This window comes from Balaenoptera ricei, chromosome 5 (assembly GCF_028023285.1).
Source record: "Balaenoptera ricei isolate mBalRic1 chromosome 5, mBalRic1.hap2, whole genome shotgun sequence".
Classification (NCBI taxonomy): domain Eukaryota; kingdom Metazoa; phylum Chordata; class Mammalia; order Artiodactyla; family Balaenopteridae; genus Balaenoptera; species Balaenoptera ricei.
In genome coordinates, this window is record NC_082643.1 from 38,077,444 (window position 1) to 38,101,412 (window position 23,969).

Below are 23,969 nucleotides of genomic sequence, written 5' to 3' on the forward strand. Positions count from 1 at the left end.
GGCTCTTGACCCTGGAGGCCCCGGTATCCGTGCTTTCCCAGAACTGGACCAGACCAGCGCGTGCAGCGCCTAAGAGTCGGACGTCTCTGGCCGGAAGGTGAAGCCTGAAACTTACGTCTGCAGTCCGACGTAACTGCAGTTACGGTGTACAGCAAGGTCTGGATCAGACTTGTAAAAATATCCAGAGACTGCCCAGAGTTCCCGTCCAGCCGCAGAGCTGGTGTGCTGGCCGGACGCTAACAAGCGCCTGTGTGCGGAGGAGTCTGATTAGTTTAAGCTACCTACTAATTGCACTTTTCTTTAAATTTTGGGGTAAGACTGGGGAAATGAATTTCTTAAAATTTCCTCATCCACTGCCTCTCCCCCCTTCCTCTTTCGATTCTTTTGTGGGAAATGGAGTTTTCTTCTCTTTGCCGGGACTATAAGGTGATTCGAAATCGTTTGTGAAATGAACAAAAGTCACCAGCAAGCGGGACGACTGGCAGATAGGGGGCGGGAGCGAAGGCCGGGTCTCGGAGGATAATGGGGAGCCGGACTCCTCCCCGTCTGGTCTCCATGGTCCCCTTCATCTTCCAGGTAAGATGAATGTCCCTTCATCCATCACCCGCCGGGAGGCCCCTCCCCCAGGCGAGCGGAGAATCTGCTCGCCGAGGAAACCTATTAGCCCCACACAGGGAGGCTTTGTGGAGCCATTCGAGGCTCTCCCTTGTGGCCTTTGTCCGAGGAATTCAAGCGTTTACTTAATGCGTTAGCACGGAACTCTGCGCAGGGTCGGGACACCGCGTGCCGAGCCTGGCGCGGACGCCGAGACCGCGGCTCCCTAGCCCGGGTGATCCCCAGGACCGCCTCGCCGGTGAGCCTGGGGCCCGCTGCGGGGCAGGACCTCTTCCTTACTTGGTCATCTCCCGGGGGCTGCGCTTTAAGAGAGCGGCAAAGTTTCGGTGGGTGAACCGAAGCTGGATCCATGTGACCCTGAAGCAGGAGAAATAAACTTGACATGAATCGGGCTTTCCAGGAGGACGTTGGGCGCTTCGCCGTTTTACGTGCTGACCGTTGGGAGCCGTACGCTCAACGGTCACTGATGCCTCTGAGCGCGGGGTCGCTTCCCACCCGCGCGGTAGCTTCCCACCCGCGCGCCAGCTGAAAGCTAGGGGCATTACTGGCATTTAAAGGGGAGGAGAGTGCGCGGTGTGCGGGGTCACGCCTCTACGGAGTTTAGGAAGGAGTCTGCAGGCTTACGAGGCGCGCACACTTCCCAGAGTATATGCAAATATTTTAGTAAGCCGCGGTCTCCGAGAACCCTTTAGAGGGAGGTGGTTCTGCTCAGAAATGTCGCCCGAGGGGACTTTCCACCGAAAACGTCCCCAACGTGCCCAGAACGCGCCCCAGTCTAGACAGGTGCAAGATGTTTTGTGCGGTCACGCCTCGGCCACCACTCTCCAAAAACGGCCGCTTAAAGGCGGTAAGTGCTAAGGTATCCAGCGCAAGAGGAAGCCTGCGTGTGGAAGGGGTTGCAGGGCGGAACTTAGAAGCCCAAGGCGGCCCACCCCTTCCAAAGAGCCTGCGGTCCCGCGCGACACCGCAGCGAGCGGCGTTTGCCGCCGGCGCCCAATCAGCTCTCTTCCTGGGTCTGTGACGGCGTTCGGCCCCGCCCCCTCGAGGGCGATAAAAGGCCACAGAAAAGGCGCAGCTGAGTGCACCGCGCGCGGCCCTGCTCCCCGGCACCGCCCCCACGTGCGCTTCCCGGCCTGGGGCTCGCAGGGCGGGTCCCACTGGTTCCGTGGCTAGCCGCCGCCAGCTCCTCAGTCGCCATTGCGGTGCGGCCAAGCCGATCTCCTGGCTTCTCCCCCTCCCCTTTTTCTCTCACTTCCTCCTGCGCAGACGGCGTGCCCCGTGGCACTGGGCGGCTGGCCTGCGGGTGAGCAGCGGCGCAGCGCCCCTGTCCGGCCAGCTCACCTTGCCCGGCCCGGCCGTGCCCGAGTGGCGACGGTCCCCCCAAGACACCCTTTTCCCTGCAGGATGAAGAACCCAATGCTGGAGGCGGTGTCACTAGTGCTGGAGAAGCTGCTCCTTATCTCCAACTTCAAGCTCTTCAGTTCAGGCGCCCCGGGCGAAGACAAGGCAAGGAACACTTTCTATGAGATCAACTCTTTTCTCCGCGGCGACGTTCTGGAGGTGCCTCGGACCCACCTGACACACTATGGCATCTACCTGGGCGACAACCGTGTCGCCCATATGATGCCCGACATCCTGTTGGCCCTGACTGACGACAAGGAGCTCACGCAGAAGGTGGTCTCCAACAAGCGTCTCATCCTGGGCGTCATTGGCAGGGTGGCCAGCATCCGCGTGGACACAGTGGAGGACTTCGCCTACGGAGCCGACATCCTGGTCAATCACCTGGATAGGTCCCTCAAGAAGAAGGCGCTGCTCAACGAAGAGGTGGCGCGGAGGGCGGAGAAGCTGCTGGGCATGACTCCCTACAGCCTGCTCTGGAACAACTGCGAGCACTTCGTCACCTACTGCAGGTTCGGCACCGCGATTAGCCCCCAGGCCAACAAGGTACCACGTGTGACTCCCCGGTGGGCTCGGTGGGGACGCCCCCTCCCATCCCTAACCTTTCCTATCCCCTGGGAGCAGAGATTGAGTTCTAGATTTAGTAACGAACCCTCTGGTGTTTGTCAGGGAAGCCAAAAAAATAAATAAACGGTGATGTGCCTTGCAGGATATCTCGAAATGCACGGTGAAAGAGTGTGGCAATGCAGTACCGCTGCCAGCGATGCCAGAGAGCTGCCCAGTTATTGCTGCAGAAGTCATCAGGGTGTCCATTCAGCGTAGTTGAAATGACAATGGGCAGGTGACTGAGAGGGTCACAGAAAATCTGTCGCCGTGTGCTTGCAACTTTACCCAAGAATTGCAGTTGGAAGGAAGGTGTCCAGAGTTTATATTTAATCCGTAACACTGTATAGTACAAATTGTTGTGCCTTTAAAACAAGGAAGCATGCTGTTTTCCCCATCTATAAGCTGCAGAGAGTGAATTCCCTTTGCTTAAGATAAACTGCCAAAATTTCCGTTAAGAAGACCTCCCTGGTAGATCCCTTACTCCGGTGGCTGAGCTTCAGAGAAGTCTTTTCCTTGGTATTCTGCATTCCTTCTGCGTTGGCTTTAATTCCCATCTAGACTTCACCATTGTTAAGCATCCTTTACACACTAGCCCCACAGGTGGGTTAGATTGTTTCTGGGTTCCCCAGAGATCAAAACAATTGGTTTTCAAGAAGAGCCATTAAATGTTGGAAGGTGATTTTATGGGTACTATAAAAAGGGGGGAAAAACTGTTAGAATTTAAGATGATTAAATTAGCTACAAACCCAAAGGAAAACAATGGATTTTTATTGCCTTTTGAAACCTCTTAACTTGTAAAAATCAAATTTTAAGCCTGCAACTTCATTTGCAATTGGAAGTCTTCTCTGCAGTTGCTGAAGAGGTATTGTTAGTGTGCACCCTTCACAATGAAAACCTGGGCAATCACGTAATAAGCTTCAGATTATACTCTTCATGTTTAGATATTTGGGTACCAAAAGAATCTAAGTCCATATAACCAATTTTTTATTGCTCCACATCTTAATTTTTTGACCCATATGTGAAAATCTTTCTCTCCTGTCGCAGAACATGAACGTATAGTGCTTGTATACATCTGTGTATAAAACTCCTTACAGATTGTTTATAAAGCCGCAACAGTCTCAATCTAGGGATTCTTTTCTAAGCAAAATAAAAATACAGTTAGAGCACTGTGCAGTGATTCAAGAATCACAGCTTCAGTCCATGCCTGTTTAGAAATGAACTTCACCACATTTACAAACACTGGCTCCAAAAGTGTTCAAAAGGAAACACGTCAGATTTACTTAGGACCCAAGCAAATCATTTCTCTAAGGAAAAACAGTATTTCCCTTCCATAATTAGGAGTTACCCTTTCATGGAACACATATAGCACTGTATTATACATTTCTCCAAAAAATCAAAAAGCAAAAAAGACAGTACAAGTGCTTTTTTAAGGTAGTAAAATATTAAATCAGCATAAATAACTAGTTGGAGTAGTTTTTCCTCTTTGGAAACTCTGTAGAGAAGTGCTTTAATTGCCGTTGCTGCATAGCACCTCTTGTGAAACTTGAGTTTTTGTCTTCACTTTGAATGGTCTAACAAACAATTTGACCACAGAGTAGATTTCCCGGGGGAAAAAAAAAATCCCCATCCCAAATTTTCCAATTCTAAGGACTGTGTTTTTTTTTGATTTATTTTATTTATTTATTTATGGCTGTGTTGGGTCTTCGTTTCTGTGCGAGGGCTTTCTCTAGTTGCGGCAAGTGGGGGCCGCTCTTCAGCGCGGTGCACGGGCCTCTCACTATCACGGCCTCTCTTGTTGCGGAGCACAGGCTCCAGACGTGCAGGCTCAGTAATTGTGGCTCACGGGCCTAGTTGCTCCACGGCATGTGGGATCTTCCCAGACCAGGGCTCGAACCCGTGTCCCCTGCATTGGTAGGCAGATTCTCAACCACTGCGCCACCAGGGAAGCCCTAAGGACTGTTTTTGAACATGCCCTGAGAGAAGTAGGTCATTAGTACTGAAGGAGGACTGGTTTCTATTTTTTGGAAACATAAGGAATGACAATTCTGGGACTGATTGTTGAGTTCTCCATATATACAACTATTATTAGCATAACATGAGAGTTGCAAAGTTGTCTCTCACTTAAATTTGTGTTTATAAAAGCTCTCAAGAGCACTTTCCCTCAGGAAAACACTGCAACTAATGTGAAAGTGAACTGGAAGAGAATCTTTTTTTTTTTTTTTCTTTGTAGTGATGCTCTTCTTTACAAGTTTAGAAATCATAAAATTAAACTTTTATATTACTGTTAACAATTTCAGTATTTCATAAACTATAAAGCCCTTTAATTAGTAACTGTTACTATTCCTTATGCTTTTTTTTCTTTGCTGATATTGGTTTGCATTGCCAAAATGAATACACATACCCCTTTTAATTTCCGGGGATTCAGTGCTCAAAAGTTCCCCTGTAGGCTTCTTAACAACTAGAACCTAGAGGACATTTCCTACTGTGGAGCAACACCAGCGGTACCTCCTGGACTGATGGCCAAATGAACCAGAACAGGACATTAGAAACAAGATGCTCCTTGTGCAAGTCTTCTTTTGGGGGAAAGAGAGTCCACAATGATTCTATGTTGGCCTTAATTAAAAATTATTTGAAAAAGATAAAAGAAGCATGACTGTATCAAGACAACATTCTTATTTACCTAAATGTATATCTCCCCATTATTTGCCAAGCAGCTTTTCTCATTGTCCTGAAAACTTCATTCAGTTTGATCCTCATCACTTTAAGATTGTGTATTTGTTACTCAATGTCTTGTTAGTTTAGTAAAAAGAGACAAATCATATGTTTGACATATAAAAAGAATGACATCTGGATAACCAACAGGAAATTTCATATTTGTTGAGATACTGTATAAAAATACAGACAGAGACAGCCTTGCAGTGAAGGTAGTGTGTTAAAATATATTGGACTTGTGCATTCATTCCATTAAGAATTTGGAAACCTAGCTCTCCAGTACTAAATACGCCACTGTAGGAGACCCTAAAAGCATATACAATGACACGTCTAGAAAAGGAGCTTAAAACCAGTATGAGTAGGAAACTCTTAGCAAAATGGAGCAATTAATTGCTAAATTCTGCCCCGACACTGATGAAGTAGAGATAATTGTCAACAGATCTAGCAGTGATAATAATCGTTGTAATACCTTACATTTATACAGCATGCAGACGAATACAAAGTACTCTTGCAAAAAACTCTCATCTGATCCTCACACAACCTCAGTATTTCCATGGAGGAGAAGAGGGTAGTCTGGACATGCTAAATGATTAAAAGGTGATCCAGGACTCAGACATAGGCCATTACTTCTAAGAAAAATTCGTTTTCTAAGGAAAAAAAATTATACATCTTAGAAAAATGCATTCCTCGGGGGGTAAGGATCCTGTTTAATTTATCTTTATTTCTAGCAGTCAATTTTGTGTCACATAATTGATTATGAATTTAATATATTTTGGCAGGGAATGGGATATGACAACAAAATTAGACTTTCTATGCCTTTAGATTTTGAGACATATCAGAATGTTATAATCAAAAGTATCACCAAATTTTAGAACGGTGAGTTGTAGGAATTGAATTCACCAATAATGATAGGCTAAATTCTATTTGTTTGAGATTAGAGATCCGTTTGCTCATTTTACGTTAGAATATGTTATTGTTATTGAGAGGCAGTTTAATGTTGTCTTTAACCTTTCATCCTGAATAACTTTTATGTGGTTACATTCTCTGTAGTTTTCTATAAATGTTGTGTATGTACAAAGGCAACTGTCAGTATTAACCTAGTTGCCTAAAGTATCATTTCAGCTACTATGGGATGTAGAATCAAGAAACTGAACTATTAACATCTTAAATTCTTTCCAAGGTCGTGAGAGAAATTCTAATTCTTCTGGTAGATAGAAAATAGCTGGGAAAGTTGTGCTCTACTATTTGGCATATGTGATTCTTCCTAGGTTTAGCCACCTTTTCTAATATTCTTAAATTTTATTTTCCAGTTTTGTGAGAATGTGAAGATAATTATTCGTGATCAGAGAAGTGTTCTTGCTTCGGCAGTCTTGGGATTGGCATCTATAGTCTGTCTGGGTTTGGCATCATATACTGCCCTTCCTGCAATTTTTATTCCATTCTGCTTATGGATGGCTGGCTAACTTCATACCCTCGTTTCAGTGTGTGTATTCTGTGTGTAGATATGTTTATATTTATAGAGCACAAATCAGTATAAGCATCGTTGAGAAAAATGTGACCTGTAATACTGCGTCCTGGATAAAAATGTGATTAAGAATCACACAAAGTGCTTACCGTGTAAGCCCAAGAACAATGGCTTTCTGAATCTTCCCAGGCAGTTCCATTTCAAAGCACTGCGAATCTTGGAAACATGACAGCTTGTGCTAGAATTCTCCATTACAAGAAAATCAGCCCCTAAGATGATGGCCGCAGGAGATTATTTGTGTTATTTTTTTTCTCTGTAATCATTGTTCTTCTCTGTTAAGCCTAAATTAGAAGATTGGAAAATTTACTGAACGAGACCACTAACTTTATTGTAAATTTATTCTGTTTCATTGAAAAATTATATTAAACTAAAAAAATTTCCCTTATCAAAACATGTTTGATGATTGGCCAAAAAAAAAAAATCACAATTTTTTCATGTATTATATATAATTTCCAATAGGTCAAGAATAACTTCATTACTTGAAACAATATTGGCAAAGGTAAGGTTTAATGATAAAGTAACTGACGAGAACTATAGAAATCTGTGTTTTCCTGCAGAAATAGCTACTAATGCTATAGTTTGATTTGATTTGGCTTTACTTAGTAGGAAACCTGGCATTCATTTTTTTTTCCTTTTATTTGTCACTAGTTACTGTAAACCACTCTGAGAGGAAAATGAACATAGGATTGAAGTAATTCGGGTACTTGGAGTGTGTATGTGCCAGTTAAATACACAGATATCCACATACACTCAGACTGATGAGAGACAAATTAAGTTAGTTCTTGATTGCTTTATTATCATACCAGTGTAGTTAGTATAGAGCATTGGTGGAGGTGAACGTAAAAGCATGTTCAATCCATTTTCTTATGCCCTTGCATCTGTGGTGTAACTTGCATGTATGTCGTCATTGGACAGTTTAATTTTAAAGCATTTACTAATGCACTGTATAATTTTTAAAAGCCCTGAGATTTGTTTCATTTGTTCCATTTCATTGCTAAGTCAGTATAGTTTACATCCTTAAAAGAATGATGCTTCAGCAATATATAAAACCCAAACAAGTAGGACCAAAGGAAATAACTGTTAGAAATCATTTTTAAGTGTCTTAGTACCACCAGGCATGTAAGTTGATTACACAGAGGCTGTTTTAATATCAGAGTTGAGATGTAGCAGTGTTAAAGCAAGCATGCAAGTACTTTTACAAAATTACCAAATTCTAAAAAGTAAGCTACAAGCTAGACTTGCATTTCAAGTATTAAAATTGCTTTATAAACTATCAAGAATCACAAAATAATGAGTCACATAATGAGTGGTACGAGGAGGGTGGGGTTAGTCACTCAAATCAAAACAAATTTAAGAGCAGATTTTAGTACATCACCACTAATTTACCTACAACAAATTCAGTTAGAGTTTAATAATAATTAAACTTTGTTTAATTATTTAAATGTCTTGAATAATTAAAGCATGAAATGACAAACACCACAGAATAAAGTGTTCTATGGGCCTATTCCAACCACTTAAAGTTATCTTAAGTGTGTATACATAAAAACAACCACTATGAGAACTCCATTGTATTAGTGGTTTTTCACTTACGGTATATTATTCATGTAGCAATTGTTTAAATAAATTCATTTAAAAAATATGGTGTCCTCATAAATAATTAACATCTTCTTCTGCAGACTTTGGTATTGCAGGTAGCAAAAACCACTGTGTGACGTTAAATCTGTGTTCAAAGATCATAATCCCTCATTAAAAGCCAAGGGAAGTACTTAAGGTTGGAATTAACATAATTAGTCTTGACTCATCCTTAAAGCAAGATTCAGTTCATCATTCGTGTGCTCATTATGTGCCAGACTCTGACCTATTACAATTTCATGCTCTAGAATTATTATTATTTGTTAACTACCTGTATTAGAGTATACACAGTGCTATGGGAAAACAGGGGTAGAAGAAATGAAATCTTCCTGAAGGGTCAGAGAAATCTGTGTGAAGGAGGAAGTGCCAGCATCAGGCAGAGAAATAGTAAGAGGGGGGTCTCATCATACCGACGTGTTCCACTACTTGTGGGAAGAAGGAACCAGAAGGAAGATTTATATTCCCTAGGATTTGTTGAACTACTAGAAGAAAAGGAGAGTTTTCGTTTTGTTGTGCTCGGTTTGATTAGTTGCTTAACAAGGTAGAAAGAGAAGCATATATCCTTGATTGTTGTTATGGAAGAAAGCCTGAGCCATTAATGTCTCTAGTGAATTCCTCTGGGCTTCATTAGTTAAGATTCATCCTTATGGTCCTGCAAATTTCTGTTCTAACTTGTGAAATGATAATCCAGTAGTGTCTGATGCAACTTTTGGTGGCTTATTTTGTTCTTTGCCATACCTCGCTAAAGGCTGAACAGGACTAGCCAGGGCTAAAATGAAATAATGCAAGTATCAGGTACTATGCAGGTGTTGGGGATGAAAAGATGAGACATTGACCTTCTCCTCAAAGCTGATGGTCTCATATACACAGAAGGATGTATTAAGACTTTCTGCAGTAGAGCTGATTGAAGGCACAGAAAGAGAAGTGGTTCGTTTTCACTGATAAGGTCAAAATTATAGGAACTGTATTGAGACTTGGAAAATCGGAGTGTTTTCCAAAAGGACAGATCTGGGGCAGGACATTCAACACACTGGGGACAGCATGAGCAAATGCACGAGAACTGCCCCCACCGTGCCTGGCACAGAAGAGTGAGGTACTTTCTAATTCAGGGACTGAAAGCCTGAAACTGCATGGGGCATTCAGGCAAGTGCAAGTGGTTCAGAGGCTAGAGCAGAGCAGGGCTGATGAGAGATGCCGGGAGAGTGATCAGGTGGTGCAAGTCTTGTGTAGACCAAGTTTGGACTTTATGAACGGGCAATGGAGACTTGGGGTTCAGAGAGGTAACTCCCAAAAGCATGTTGGAAGATGGAGGCATGGGGCAAGATGACAAGGGGATCTTAGGAGACTAGTTATGGTCCTCAATCTCTCAAGTAATGGCCTGTAATTGTAAGGGTGGAGAGCAAACATGTCAAGGAAATGTCAGCTGACTTTAGCCAAATCCTTATAATTGACTCATGAGTAACTCCTGGTGGGGTGTCAGGGAGGAGTCATGCATCCTTCTTTCCTGCCAGAAAGTTGGTTCCTGAAAAATAAATTAATGTGGTGACCGTGTGTAAATTGGATGCTCCACATCTTTGTTCTGCTAGATATGTTTCTTCCCAAGAACAAGCAAATAAGTATGGATTTGTTTTTTAAAAAATTATTTTTTTCAGAATATATATTTCATATTTTTCCATTTTATATTTCATACTGTTACTTTCAAGTATCAAAAATGTTTTCTGGCAATATCAAAGTTATGCCAATGGCAAAAGTCTTTTGTTATAGATGAGAAGACTGTAAGAAATGATGGCTGCTAATATTCTGTTTTATAGGATCTGTTTAGAGAGCTTTACCTAACTAGATCTGTCAGCTCAACTAGTTTTATATTTGGTATACATGCATGTTCAATAAAATCAATTTTACATACTGTCCCCTCTCATCTTTCAATTTGAAATACGTAAAAGTAGATAACAAAACACTTTTTTTGAACATGGTAGCCTGAAAGTTTTTGCCTCTCAAAGCTTCCTTTACTGAACATAGTTTTATATATTTGAAATTAAAATTTTTTGTGGATCTGCCTTCGGGTTGATATAATCTATGTTATCTACATCTTGAAGCCTACCTTGATTATGTAGAAAAGGGTTCTGTGTAATATTAAATAACAAATCCCTTCTCCATTCCACAAAATCAAGCAACAACAATCAGAGCCATGGGCATGAACTCTATAATCAGATGTGTAATGCTACCAAGGCAGCCTGCAGCTTTACACTGGCCATGGGTGTGGTGGGAATGAGGCATCAACGGGAACAAGTCCCAGGCCAGTCTTGAAATGCATTCACAGCATTGCAAGGACCACAGAAGTTACTGGGCTGAACCCTTAAACCTCTAACCAGATTTTAGAGGTGGAAAATCAGGTACAGAGGTTGAGATACTTTGTGATTATGCAAATAATTAGAGCCAGATCCCAACCTTGACTCCAGCTTTCTTTCCACTGTACCACATCAGTTCCCTGAGGCCCCCCATAAACTGGACAAGCTTTCCTCCAATGAATGTATTAATTTCTTGCAGACCTTCTGTGTACTCCAAGCAGGGCCACACAGAATGAACTAGTTAGAATCTTAGTTCTGTAGCTGCTCAGTCTAAGGAGAGAGAATGGCAAGTCAATAGATTTCAAAACGATAAGCTTGTAGAGGTGTCAGAACAGAGAGACGAGACCGGTCAGTAAAGGACAGGGATGATGGCAGAGAAGTCTTCACTGACACCTTAACTGAACTGTAAAGGATACAAATATTTAAAGTGAATGAGAACTCCCTTTTCCAGGCCATTGCAGGCACCTGGAGCAGTAAATACAAAGGCACAGTCATGAGGCCCCTCCTGCAGCTGGATTGCTGCTAGTCATTAAGAACAATCACCTGTGTTTATGTTGTTGCCTTGAGAAAAAGGTGCCCCAGTACTGTTACAAAGAACTCGCTGTTCCTTTGAGGAAGAACAGCTCCACTCAGGTGATGGTGGAGACAAGAGGCAAGACCATGGGGGACTTTACACTGTTAAAGTCCCGAGTACAGAGAAAATGTTTCCTAAACTTTCCAAGTGCCTCGGCTGAATCTAATAAGTGTGCAATTTTGTGAAACACATGATGAATGGGGGTGGGATCAGATTGTGAGGAAAAGAAACAACATTTTATGGACAGAGGTTTATTTAAGGTAGATGGAGAAGCAGGAAGTACAGGAATCTCCTCAAACAGGTGATGGGTCCCTTCTCCCCAGTCAGCTCACAGCTGCTCCCATGTCCCAGCAGCGACCCTGGTGCCATCATTTTCCTGACTCTAGATTCTGTCCCCAACATTTCTTCCCATTGAGCTTTTACCTGCTACTCCCATGGCTGCCTACCTGCTGCTACTAACACTAAGTGTGTCATTGCTTCTGATGCTTCATGGCTTTCCTTAAATCCTTTACTGTTTCTTTCACTTCTGCTTCACTCTACCAGGTCTCTGTCTCTCACTGAAAACTGCCAAAGGATCTAATTAGGCTGACTAATCATGGTGCAATATTGCTGCTTCCAGTGAACAAAGTTCTCGAACCAGGCTGCCTCATGGGCCCCTGGACCCTCATATCTTTTAGGTCAGATACCTTCAGATCAGGTGACACCCTTGGGCCAATCAGTTGTTGCCAAGTTGCACAACCATGGGCTCCAAGTCACGGTGGAGCTACTCTAAGGAGCTACTTGTAACTGATTTTCCTTTGCAGATGGCTATCAGCCAGGTTAGAGGGAGAGTAGTACCTGATCATCGCCTTCCAGAGCTCAGTCTGCAACAACATAGAGGATGGATTGCATGAGGAGATGTAACTCAAAGGACAGCCATTCTGTCACCAAGATATAGGAGAGAAATGATGAAGACTGGATAATGTAAGTCAGTGGCAGTGGGGATGGAGAGGAGAGAATGGAATGATTCGAGGAGTGTAAAAGGGGGAGGGTGTTTCATACAGTGTCCAACCAAGAACACAGAAACTTTTCTAAGTATTGTCTGGCAAGATGTGCATGTATGTGTGTGTGTGTGTGTGTGTGTGTGTGTGTGTGATACCTTGGTTTCTCTCTTCCACTCAGCCTCCAATCTCTTGTGAGGGGCTTACATTGGCCAACAAAGCCAGAAAGCAGCTGACAGGAGAGCCTGGGAAACAGCCTGCTGCGAAAGTCAAGAAACATATCTGAGGGCTAACAGGAACAATTGGGCACCCATCAACATAACTGGTTGTATCATGCCATACTGGCTAATTTAGGGGAGTGGGCCTTGGAAGAAGTAGGAAGAGCCTGGTTTGGTATATACAAAGTTTGAGTAGCCTAGGGTCCCATAGGTGGAAATATAAACAACTGGAAATTGGAATCTCACGCTCAAGACAGAGAGGTACTGGGAATTATAACAGTGGTAAATGTAGCCCAGGCTATGAATTAGACCATTTTGGGGTTTCTATGAAGATTTAAAATAAAATGTAATGATAGGAGACTAAAGTCACAAACAAGTAAGAGGGAGGAAGAAAGATCAAGAACATTTCCCGAAGGAGACTGAGGAATAATGGTACAAAGTTTAGAGCAGACCAGAAGAGACTGTGAGGAAGCCGTGGAAGGGTGAGCTTTAGAAGGAAGTGTATAAATAGCATCAAGATAGAGAAGAGAGAGAAGGGCTGAAGACTGTTCACATTGGACTTGACAAACAAGGAGACAGAGTGACCTTGATTGGTAAGCATCCCACTAACGCTAGATGCGGGGCGTTAGGAAGGTTAGGGGAGAAGGCAGATTGTAGGTCAGAATGTAAATGGGAAAGGAGCGTGGGCTTCTTTTTGTAGTAGTTTGGTGGGAAAAGGAAAGAAACAAAGCACAAACACTCAGAGAACAGTATAATATCTGACATGTCTTTTTTCACTTCATCCTTGCTTGGAATGAAACATACTGTGAACTGCTTTACGCCTCATTTAAGAACATAAATCAGAAGTTAATTTTCATAATTCTTTTCTAAGATACACCCTACTTGTAATATCATCAGAACAATACTTTTCTTTCAGAACAGTGATTAGTATCAGAGGGTCAGTCAAATCAATGAACGTTCCCATTTCTACTAGCTTCTTTGAAAAGAACACATATTCAGATAGAGATTCTAGCAGGGTCATCTTGAGATTATTATTCTGAGTGAAGTTAGACAGAGAAAGACAAATATTATATGATATCACTTATATGTGGAATCTTAAAAAAATGATACAAATGACCTTATTTACAAAACAGAAATAGACTCACACAGAAAACAAACTTATGGTCACCAAAGGGGAAAGGTGGGAGAGGGATAAATTTGGAATTTGGGATTAACAGATACACACTACTATATATAAAATAGAAAAACAACAAGGACCTACTGTATAGCACAGGGAACTATATTCAATATCTTGTAATGACCTATGATGGAAAAGAATCTGAAAAGAATATACATTTACATATATATTTATAACTGGATCACTTTGCTGTATACCTGAAACTTTGTAAATCAACTATACTTCATGTAAAAAAAATGAAAATAAAAATAAAAGAAATTCTAGGAGAGTCAGGAGAATTGGGAAGGAGTAGAAATATAAAACAGACTGCACAGGACTCTAGTCCTGGGCTCTTATTCCAACAACCTGTTGAGGGAAGTCCACTGCCATTTCTTCCCTTTCACAGAATGATGGAGCAGAGATCAAGACACAATACAAGACTCAGATTCAACTGCTTCTGGAAACTTTTTGAGCAGCATGACCTCATAAGTTCTTCAGATTCTCTACAATTAAATCTCCACAAATATTCATGAAAAAAATCATAATTGAAGGTTAAACAAATCCAAATGGCTAACATGTCCAACAAAATTTGTACAAAATAATGATTTCTTATCCCTTTGCCCTATGTTGACCCCAATACATGAAGAATTTTGAGACCATTTTATCTGGCACTTGACTGAGTCACCTATTCTTTGAAGAAGAATGTGTTAGCATTCTTGAGAAAGTCTCCTTGTTTATACTGAGTCAAACAATGAGCTGAACTTCCAAGATTTATCAGATAAACAGCTTTTGTTGGCTAAGCCTGGCTGGGCCTGCAGCTGCCTCCAAGGATCTGCTCAGGCTGAAGAACCTAAGCTCCACATTAGTTCAGACACCTGATCTGACCACGTGTCTCACTGCTGGGTGGAAACCAAAGCGGTAGCAATTGCTACATACTTGAGCGACATCAAGATTGATTTCCTCTCCAGCCTCCCTTAACGCGTCCTCCAAACTCCCACCTCTCCACACAAATCTTTCTCCACTTCACCTCTAGCAAGTCACAGACAAATGACTACCAGGGAATTCAACAACAGTAAATTCTTTTTGTTTTTTGTTTTGTTTTGGGTTTTTTTGTTTGTTTGTTTTTTTAATTGAAGTATAGTTGATTTACAATGTTGTGTTAATTTCTGCTGTACAGCAAAGTGATTCAGTTATACATATATATACATTCTTTTTTTAATATTCTTTTCCATTATGGTTTATTATAGGATACTGAATATAGTTCTCTGTGCTATACAGTAGGACCTTGTTGTTTATCCGTCCTATATATAATAGCTTACATCTGCTAACCCCAAACTCCTGGTCCATCCCTCCTCCAACCCCCTCCCCCTTGGCAACCACCAGTCTGTTCTCTATGTCCGTGATTCTGTTTCTGTTTCATAGATAGGTTCATTTGTGTCAAATTTTAGATTCCACATGTAAGTGATATCATATGATATTTGTCTTTCTCTTTCTGATTTACTTCACTTAGTATGATAATCTCTAGTTGCATCCATGTTTCTGCAAATGGCATTATTTCGAACAATGGTAAATTCTTTTCATTTCATACTACACCTAATTTTTCCTGTGTAAAAAAATTAATAAACAGAAACCTCAATTAAATAGAGTTGGGAGACCAGAAGGGGGAGCTCTCATGCCCTGTGAAGATAGCTGACCCCAATAGGAAGAAAGACTCCTCTTCTTTCCCGTGAAGGACTCAGCCACTGAAAAGCCATGGACCCTTGGTTTACTACAGCTCTCCCAACTTCCTTTCCTCTCTATAAAAGAGTCCTCTTCTGCACTTTTGCAGGGGACTTTCACATGGCTCACCATGGTTGCAGACCTCGAATTGCAATCCTGTGCTGATCCCAAATAAACCCATCTTTGCTGGAGAAATATCTGGGAATCTATTTGTTTCAGGTCAACACCTGGATGAGGATTGAAAGTGACAATAAAGTGACAAAAACGTTTGTGACAATTATTTTAAAAACTATAAAGGAATTGAAGACATAAGACAAGATGAGAGAAAATCTGAAAATGAAGCAAAGAAAGGAAATGGGTTTAGAGCACCACAGCAATCTGTTTGAGGGACAAGCTCCTCTGTAGGTGAACAGCTACACCTACGCTTCCCTTTGGTGCTCCTGCAGGGACTGTTACATCTCTTTCTGTAGTTCAGTCAGATTTCTTTACTTTGTAGTGCTCATTCTCATGACCACTCTGGAACCAAGTGCTATCCCTTTGATCCCAAAGTTATCTTCCCACCTAGATAGCAAGGCAGACTAAGAAAACTAGAAAAGGTCAACTTTTATCTGCTCCCCCCCTCACCGCCACCCCACCCTTGCTTGGCTCTTTCCCTGGGCAGGCTCAAGGAACTTTTACTGACGTATTCCTAAGTTGGCACGTTAGAATGTGCTCCTAAGCACACATTTTTTGCCTGGTATCAGGTAGACATGGTGGGGTCTGGGAGGTCTCTCCTAGGGACCCAGAATCTGTGAAAAAAATTAATAAACAGAAACCTAAATAAACAGAGTTGGGAGACCAGAAGGGGGAGATCTCATGCCCTGTGGTTACCAACCACGTTTGGCAATTTTTTTAAAAAATTATTTATTTATTTATTTATTTATTTATGGCTGTGTTGGGTCTTCGTTTCTGTGCGAGGGCTTTCTCTAGTTGCGGCAAGTGGGGGCCACTCTTCATTGCGGTGCGCGGGCCTCTCACTATCACGGCCTCTCTTGTTGCGGAGCACAGGCTCCAGATGCACAGGCTCAGCAATTGTGGCTCACGGGCCCAGTTGCTCCGCGGCATGTGGGATCTTCCCAGATCAGGGCTCGAACCCGTGTGCCCTGCATTGGCAGGCAGATTCTCAACCACTGTGCCACCAGGGAAGCCCCCACATTTGGCAATTTTACCAACCACTCCACATTTGTACTTTCAGGCTTAGGATACTAACTACTTCCTGAAGGCAGCCAACTCTTTCCCACAGCAAATGATTCAGATTCTGCTTCATTTCTTTCATGTGGCTCACATGTATTTAGTGTCCATGATATCCTAGGCACTGAACTTGGCAGGGGGGCTTCAGAGGTGGAAGATAAAAGTTTCTACTCTGAAGGAGCAGGTATGTTGCAACCATAGTATTGGAACTATCTGAGTTGAAAGTGACTTTAGAAAATAAAACATTTTTGCATTTGTTATTTTATAAAGGGCTTTCATATACATTCACTCATTTAATAATTATTACCCTATAATGAAGAAACTGAGCTTATAAATATTGAGCCTATAAATACTTATATATAAATAAAATATTGAGTGGTTTTTAACCACCAAGGTGTTATTCTTGTTTAACTGTCAAGGAATCTGAGGCTAAGCAGGTTAAATGCTCAAGAGACCATAGTCAGAATGTAGTATCAGGACTCAAACTACGGTATTTTTACTCTAAATTCTCTATTATTTCACACTGCCCTATTTGTGTGTAATCAAGCAAATGAAGTCATCAATTTCTTTCCAAGATCATACTGCTACATCTAGCCGGTGGTCACTCGACATGAGGAGGGGTTTATTTACTTTCCTAGTCCTTACCTGTGCTTTCTGGCCACAGAGATTGAACTTTAGTTCAATATGATGTAATAATTCTTAAGATTTTAAATCCTCACCCAAGGAAGTGAAACGGAAAGGTAGATTGGCCCCTGCCCCTGGAATCTGAAAGTTTAGCTGACACAGTTGATGTCTGGTTTTAGTTTTGTTAAGGTATCCATGCAAATTGCACCCAGTTACACCAGATGCTATTCAAGCTCAGCAGTTCTCTGATGGAGTTATGAGCTGACACCAGGGAACACTCTATATTCCACAGTGAACTGTTTACAAAGCAGCCTCCTTTTGTGAAGCAACGCCAAGATGGTATTAAGATGAAACAAAAGCCCGTCACAATAATAATAGGTGTGTCTGTCTACCATCTGCTTTTTGGTACACACACAGATGCACAGCAGCTTCCTAAGCTGGGCATCTTGGTGTTTGGGACTTATCCTCTGGGTATGTGAGGAGTCACTTCTGGGCAATGAAATTAACAATCTAAATCACAGCCCTGGAACTTAACTGGGTGAATACTGCAAAGCTGAGGCACAGGGGAGATGACAAGTGGACCATCCTGGCTCTCCACCAACAGGCAACCATGCAAATCCTCAAACAAAACTTGTAGGCCTATTGCAGGTGGTCGAATCACAAACAATGAGGGGCCTGGGTTACAGATCCAAGGGTATTATTTACATATGTGACATATGCAATATTTTTGATTCAGCAGAAATCCGTCTTGGCCATTTTCTGAGAACAGACAGGATTGATTATCCTCCTATATACAGTTCTAAACATTTTTCCTCTAGTCTCTATACCACTTGTGAACCAAGCCCTGAAATCCCTGTTGACAGGGGCCACTGAGAAACCAAGACAGAGCTGACAGTGGGGTCTGAAGGGTAAGGCCCTACAGCGGAAATTAGCCTAGGAGATGGGACAGAAGGCAGAGGTGGGAGCAGGCGGGGCAAGGGGCTCAGGATGGCCCTGTCCAAAGGCCAGGGGGTTGGCCTAGTCTCTGACAAGGACAGGACTCCCAGCTTCATGTGGACCCAGGAGTGCCTGTTAAGTGCCTGACAGAATTTTTGCAGCATTGTGAGGAAACAAAAACGAAGCTCACACCGGAGTGCCCCCTGCTGAGTGGGGGTGAACCGCTGGATGCAGGCCCAGCAGCTCCCTTTATCTGTGACCCTAAAATGGGGGCTGGGGCTGAGCACAAAGGCTGAGCCCACCCTGAAACACCTCACACTGTGGTTTGAGATCCTTGCACTGGCCTTGTTGACAGCGGGCTTGTCTCGCTCCCCAATTAACCTACAGCTCTTTTAAAGTGTTTCTAAGTGTGTGGGACAGTGCTCAATCAATTCTAAAGAATAAGTACAATTTCACTGTCCCACAGGTGGTTGTTTTTTGTTTTTTTTTCTATTGCCAGGCAGCCAAAGTAAGAAAGGTCTCTCGTTTCTAGTTCCTCGGCAGACTTACATTCAAACATCTAAACAGCCATCTAAACAACCCTTCGACAAGTATACACAGAGCACTTGGTGCCAGGGAGGCGCTGTGCCTCATTGGCTCCTACGTAGCCCTCAAGGCCGCAGAGATTCTCACCACCAGAGGGCGGCAGAGAGTGGCTCCGTGCTGTCTCCGTCCCCTGCTGGACAGTAGTGATGGTGACATTGTTCAGGCTGTGGTTTGTAAGCCACATGCGTAAACGTGGCACTTATCACTCTGCCTTGTTAATGTCCTTTTTAATCTTTTGCTTATCTCTACCATCGCATCTCATGGTTTAAAATCCTCATTCTTAGGACTTGGCTCTGGGTTTGTGATGCAAATGCTCTTTTCGGTCTTCCTAAATTTCTTCTGTTGCCCAGATAAATAACATATCCAAACATACATACCAAAAATTTGGTATGCACCAATTTGAGGTGTTTGTGACTGGCTCCGAGGGTAAAACGCTTTCCAGGGCTTGATCCCCCCAGGCCACCTGGCTGCCGGGCCGCACCCCGCCAGGGCTGCACATGGCTACATGACGTGCTGCCGGAAGTGCAAAGCAACCTGTTCTGTCTTGCAAGTTTTCCTCTTGCCCACCATTGTATTTTTTGTTTTGTTTTTGTTTTATTTATTTTTGGCTACGTTGCACGTGGGCTTTCTCTAGTTGCAGCCAGCGGGGGCTACTCTTTGTTGTGGTGCACGGGCTTCTCATGGCGGTGGCTTCTCTTGTTGCAGACCATGGGCTCTAGGTGCGTGGGCGTCAGTAGTTGTGGCTCGCAGGCTCAGTAGTTGTGGCTCACGGGCTCAGTAGTTGTGGCTCACGGGCTTAGTTGCTCCGTGGCATGTGGGTTCTTCCCGGACCAGGGCTCGAACCTGTGTCCCCTGCATTGGCAAGTGGATTCTTAACCATTGTGCCATCAGGGAAGCCCCTACCATCTGATTTAATGGGAGACTGTCAAAATCATTCTATTCCTTGATTTAATAGGAATAAAATCTATTTATATATATTGGAAATGTTACTCTTGTTTAATCCTCTAATTTTCTGTTGTTTCATAAACATTATCATATTGATTTGCTGTTCCTTATCATAATTTCACTTTTCCTCTACAAGTCTATTCAGTCTTCATTGGGGAACCTTTGTGATAAAATGAACACATCTAGCTTTGAATCTTGCTCTGGACCAGCTGGAGACTCTGGCAAAGTCTCACGCTTAATCTTCTCAAGTATAAATGAGGGAACATATTACTTACTCTCAAGATTATCATGGGGGCTTCCCTGGTGGCACAGTGGTTGAGAATCTGCCTGCCAATGCAGGGGACATGGGTTTGAGCCCTGGTCTGGGAGGATCCCACATGCCGCAGAGCAACTAGGCCCATGAGCCACACTACTGAGCCTGCACATCTGGAGCCTGTGCTCGGCAACAAGAGAGGCCGCGATAGTGACAGGCCCGCACACCGCGATGAAGAGTGGCCCCCACTTGCTGCAACTAGAGAAAGCCCTCGCACAGAAACGAAGACCCAACACAGCCAAAAATAAATATAAAAAAAACTAATAATTAATTAATTAACTTAAAAAAATTATCATGAAGGTTATAAAGTATGTTGAGCCCCCCAGTGGGTTGGCACATAGATATGCTTAATAAATGTTAACCAAGGGGCCGTATATTAGTATCACCTCTTGCATACTCTGAGCAGTATTTCTAGGAGGCTTACAGTTCCTTTGGTATCTACACATCAATACCTTCCGTTAATGTTTTTAAAGGGATTCTCTTGTCCTCCAGCTTCTGCACCACAACTTAGCTATCAGAAACAAGGCTGGTGCTTGGCCCTCCAGCTGCCACACGTTGTGGAGCATGGCCAGAGGGGGTCTGGGGCAGCCGCAGGGGGCCTTGATGCTGGTGGAGTGGAGGGCCCAAGGCCCAGTGGTGGTTTAGTCAGTCCACCCATTTGAATGATGTGCCCCAGCTGCTGACCTTTTGGAAATCCTAGTAGCAGCCACACTGGCCTGGCTCACAACAACTGGGTGTGCTGGCTCTTTTAAAGCAAGGACTTTATGAAGAGAAAGGGCCACGGGCAGTGAAGAGCTTTTCATGTAGAAGCTGGGTAACAGGAGGGTTTGTTTGGAAGCAGCCAGAGAAAGGAGGAGGGAGGGAAAATGGAAGTGTGGCCTTAGCACAGACGCCAGGAGTAGGAACCAGAGCTTGTATTGTAAATGAACCTCCTTTTCTGAAATTGGGAACTAAGAAAGCTAAGGTAACTGTACAGTTGTAATAGCAATCATATTGATAACTATGGGGTTTTACAGCATTCAAGATTCCACCTGAGGGGAAGATCCAATTGTGATCAATATGTGTGTGGGGAGGGGTGTGTGTGTGTGTGTGTGTGTGTGTGTGCACATGCTCAGTGTTTATCCTAAATATTTGGGAATAATAATCCATATATAATAATATGACAATACCTAGCCAACTAAAGTATTTTATTAATACCCACACGTCATTTTCTAGCATTCTTAATAAATAAATTTTCTTTTCAAGATATATATTTCATTAGCTTTGATTGCCTCCATCAAATGGACTGCTTTTTAAACCTTAATATCAGCCAATTATAATTTTCTCTTATTCTGACTTCCTATAGTATTGTTCCTTAATGTGAGCTCCATGGGTCACCTGCATCAGAATCACCTGGGAAACTTGTCAAAGTGGCAGGTTCCTGGGCAACATTCCACATGCAGTGTAGCAGAGATTACTAGTTACAACACCATTGTCTCTTTCCTCTTTAGTAACATGATCCTTATTTAGTTGGGGTTAGCAGTACACCTCAGAATACTACATTTCCTGGCCTTCTTTTCCACATGACAGTATTCTGACCAATGTAATGAAAGCAGAAGTGTTGTTGAGGAATTCCAGGAAGGCACCTTGCAAGCGAAGCAGTGCATTTTTTCTTTTCCTATTTCTCTTCTGCCAGCCTGAAAGTGAACACAATGGCTAGAGTGCCAGCAGCCATTCTGGAACATGAGATGACTTTGTGGATGGAACCCAGGTACCCAACCCAGGTACCTAAGGTGGTGAAGCAGGAAGAAAGAACCTTGGGTCCCTGTGGTAACACCTTATCAGATTTGGGCTGGCTTCCTCCTGAGGAAATAAGCTGCTACTTCACTTAGGCCATTGAGAATGTTCTGTTCTATGCAGCTGACCTAATTCCACTTGCTAAATCTGCTGATTCAAAATCTCTTGAAAAGCTGCATTTTTAAAAAAAATTTTAAGTCAGTTTTAATGAAATTCGATTCACAAACAGTACAATTTACCCATCTTTAGTGTGAAGCTTGGTCAGCTGTGACAAATATAAAGGATAATCACACCCCAATTGAGATAGAAAACCTTTCTATAACTTCAAAAATTAACTCCTTCAAAAAAAGAGTGGATATATGTATATGTATAACTGATTCACTTTGCTGTACAGCAGAAACTAACACAACATTATAAATCAACTACACTCCAATAGAAATTAATTAAAAAAAAAATTTACTCCTGCTCCTTTACAGTCAATCCCTCACCCCCAGGCTCTGGCAGCTACTGATCTCTGTATTTACAGATTTGTCTTTTTAGAATGTTTTATAAATGACCTGGCTTTTTTCACATACCAAAACACTTCTGAAATTAATCCTGTTATTCATCAGTAGTTCACTCCATTTTATTGCTCAACCCATATTTCTTTAGATCAATATGTCCCAATTTGTATATCTCTTTATAAATTGGTGGATAGTTGGGTTGTTTCCAGTATGTGGCTATAATGAATGAAGCTGTTATAAACATGCATGTTCAAATCTCTGTGCAGATATTTTTTACATTTCTGTTGGGTAAATATCTAAGACTATTCAAAGAGACTGCGCCATTGTACCCCATCAACAATGTAGAAGGGATCCAGCTCTGCACACTCAAGCATTTGGTGTTGCCAATTTTTCTTGTTGTTGTTGCTTAATTTTAGCTCTCCTAGTAGCTATGTAGTAGTATCTCATGGTGATTTTAATGTGAATTTTTCTGATGAATACTGATGGAAAGCATCTTTCTATGTGTTTGCTCTCCAAATCATTTCTTTTTGGTAATGCATCTGTTCAAATATTTTAATGAGTATGTTTAAGTTCTTTATGTATTATTGATACAGTCTCCCATCAGATATGTGTTTACAAACATTTTCTTTCTGGTCTGTGGTTTGTCTTTTTATTTTCTTTTCAGTGTCTTTCAAAGAGCAGGGAATTAAATTCAATTACCCAGTTTTTAGGGGTTCTGCTTTTTATATATGTTCTATAAAATATTTGCCTAACCTAAGATCTCAAAAATTTTCTCCTATGTTTTCTTTTATTTTAATCTTTGAATTTTATTTTATTTATTTTTTAATACATCAGGTTCTTATTAGTCATCAATTTTATACACATCAGTGTGTACATGTCAATCCCAATCGCCCAATTCAGCACACCACCATCCCCACACCCCCACAGCTTTCCCCCCTTGGTGTCCATATGTTTGTTCTCTACATCTGTGTCTCAACTTCTGCCCTGCAAACCGGTTCATCTGTACCATTTTTCAAGGTTCCACATACATGCATTAATATACAATATTTGTTTTTCTCTTTCTGACTTACTTCACTCTGTATGACAGTCTAGATCCATCCACGTCTCAACAAATGACTCAGTTTCGTTCCTTTTTATGGCTGAGTAATATTCCATTGCATATATGTACCACATCTCCTTTATCCAGTCGTCTGTTGATGGGCATTTAGGTTGCTTCCATGACCTGGCTATTGTAAATAGTGCTGCAATGAACACTGGGGTGCATGTGTCTTTTTGAATTATGGTTTTCTTTGGGTATATGCCCAATAGTGGGATTGCTGGATCATATGGTAATTCTATTTTTAGTTTTTTAAGGAACCTCCATACTGTTCTCCATAGTGGCTGTATCAATTTACATTCCCACCAACAGTGCAAGAGGGTTCCCTTTTCTCCACACCCTCTCCAGCATTTGTTGTTTGTAGGTTTGCTGATGATGCCCATTCTAACTGGTGTGAGGTGATACCTCATTGTAGTTTTGATTTGCATTTCTCTAATAATTAGTGACGTTGAGCAGCTTTTCATGTGCTTCTTGGCCA

General features: G+C 42.3%; 2 protein-coding genes across 2 annotated transcripts in view; both read left to right on the top strand.

The window, feature by feature from the left end:
- Positions 1-1,720: 1,720 nt before the first annotated feature.
- On the top strand, positions 1,721-7,167 carry LRAT (lecithin retinol acyltransferase). The gene is made up of 2 exons (XM_059923962.1): positions 1,721-2,559; positions 6,642-7,167. Exons 1-2 carry the CDS (start codon positions 2,020-2,022, stop codon positions 6,792-6,794), a joined length of 693 nt encoding a protein of 230 aa, XP_059779945.1. The 5' UTR covers positions 1,721-2,019; the 3' UTR covers positions 6,795-7,167.
- RBM46 (RNA binding motif protein 46) overlaps positions 2,545-23,969 on the top strand; it is a 78,266-nt gene continuing 56,841 nt past the window's right edge. The window contains exon 1 of the mRNA XM_059923961.1: positions 2,545-2,559. The gene's annotated coding sequence lies outside the window, so the exon portion shown is untranslated. The remainder of the gene's footprint in view (positions 2,560-23,969) is intronic.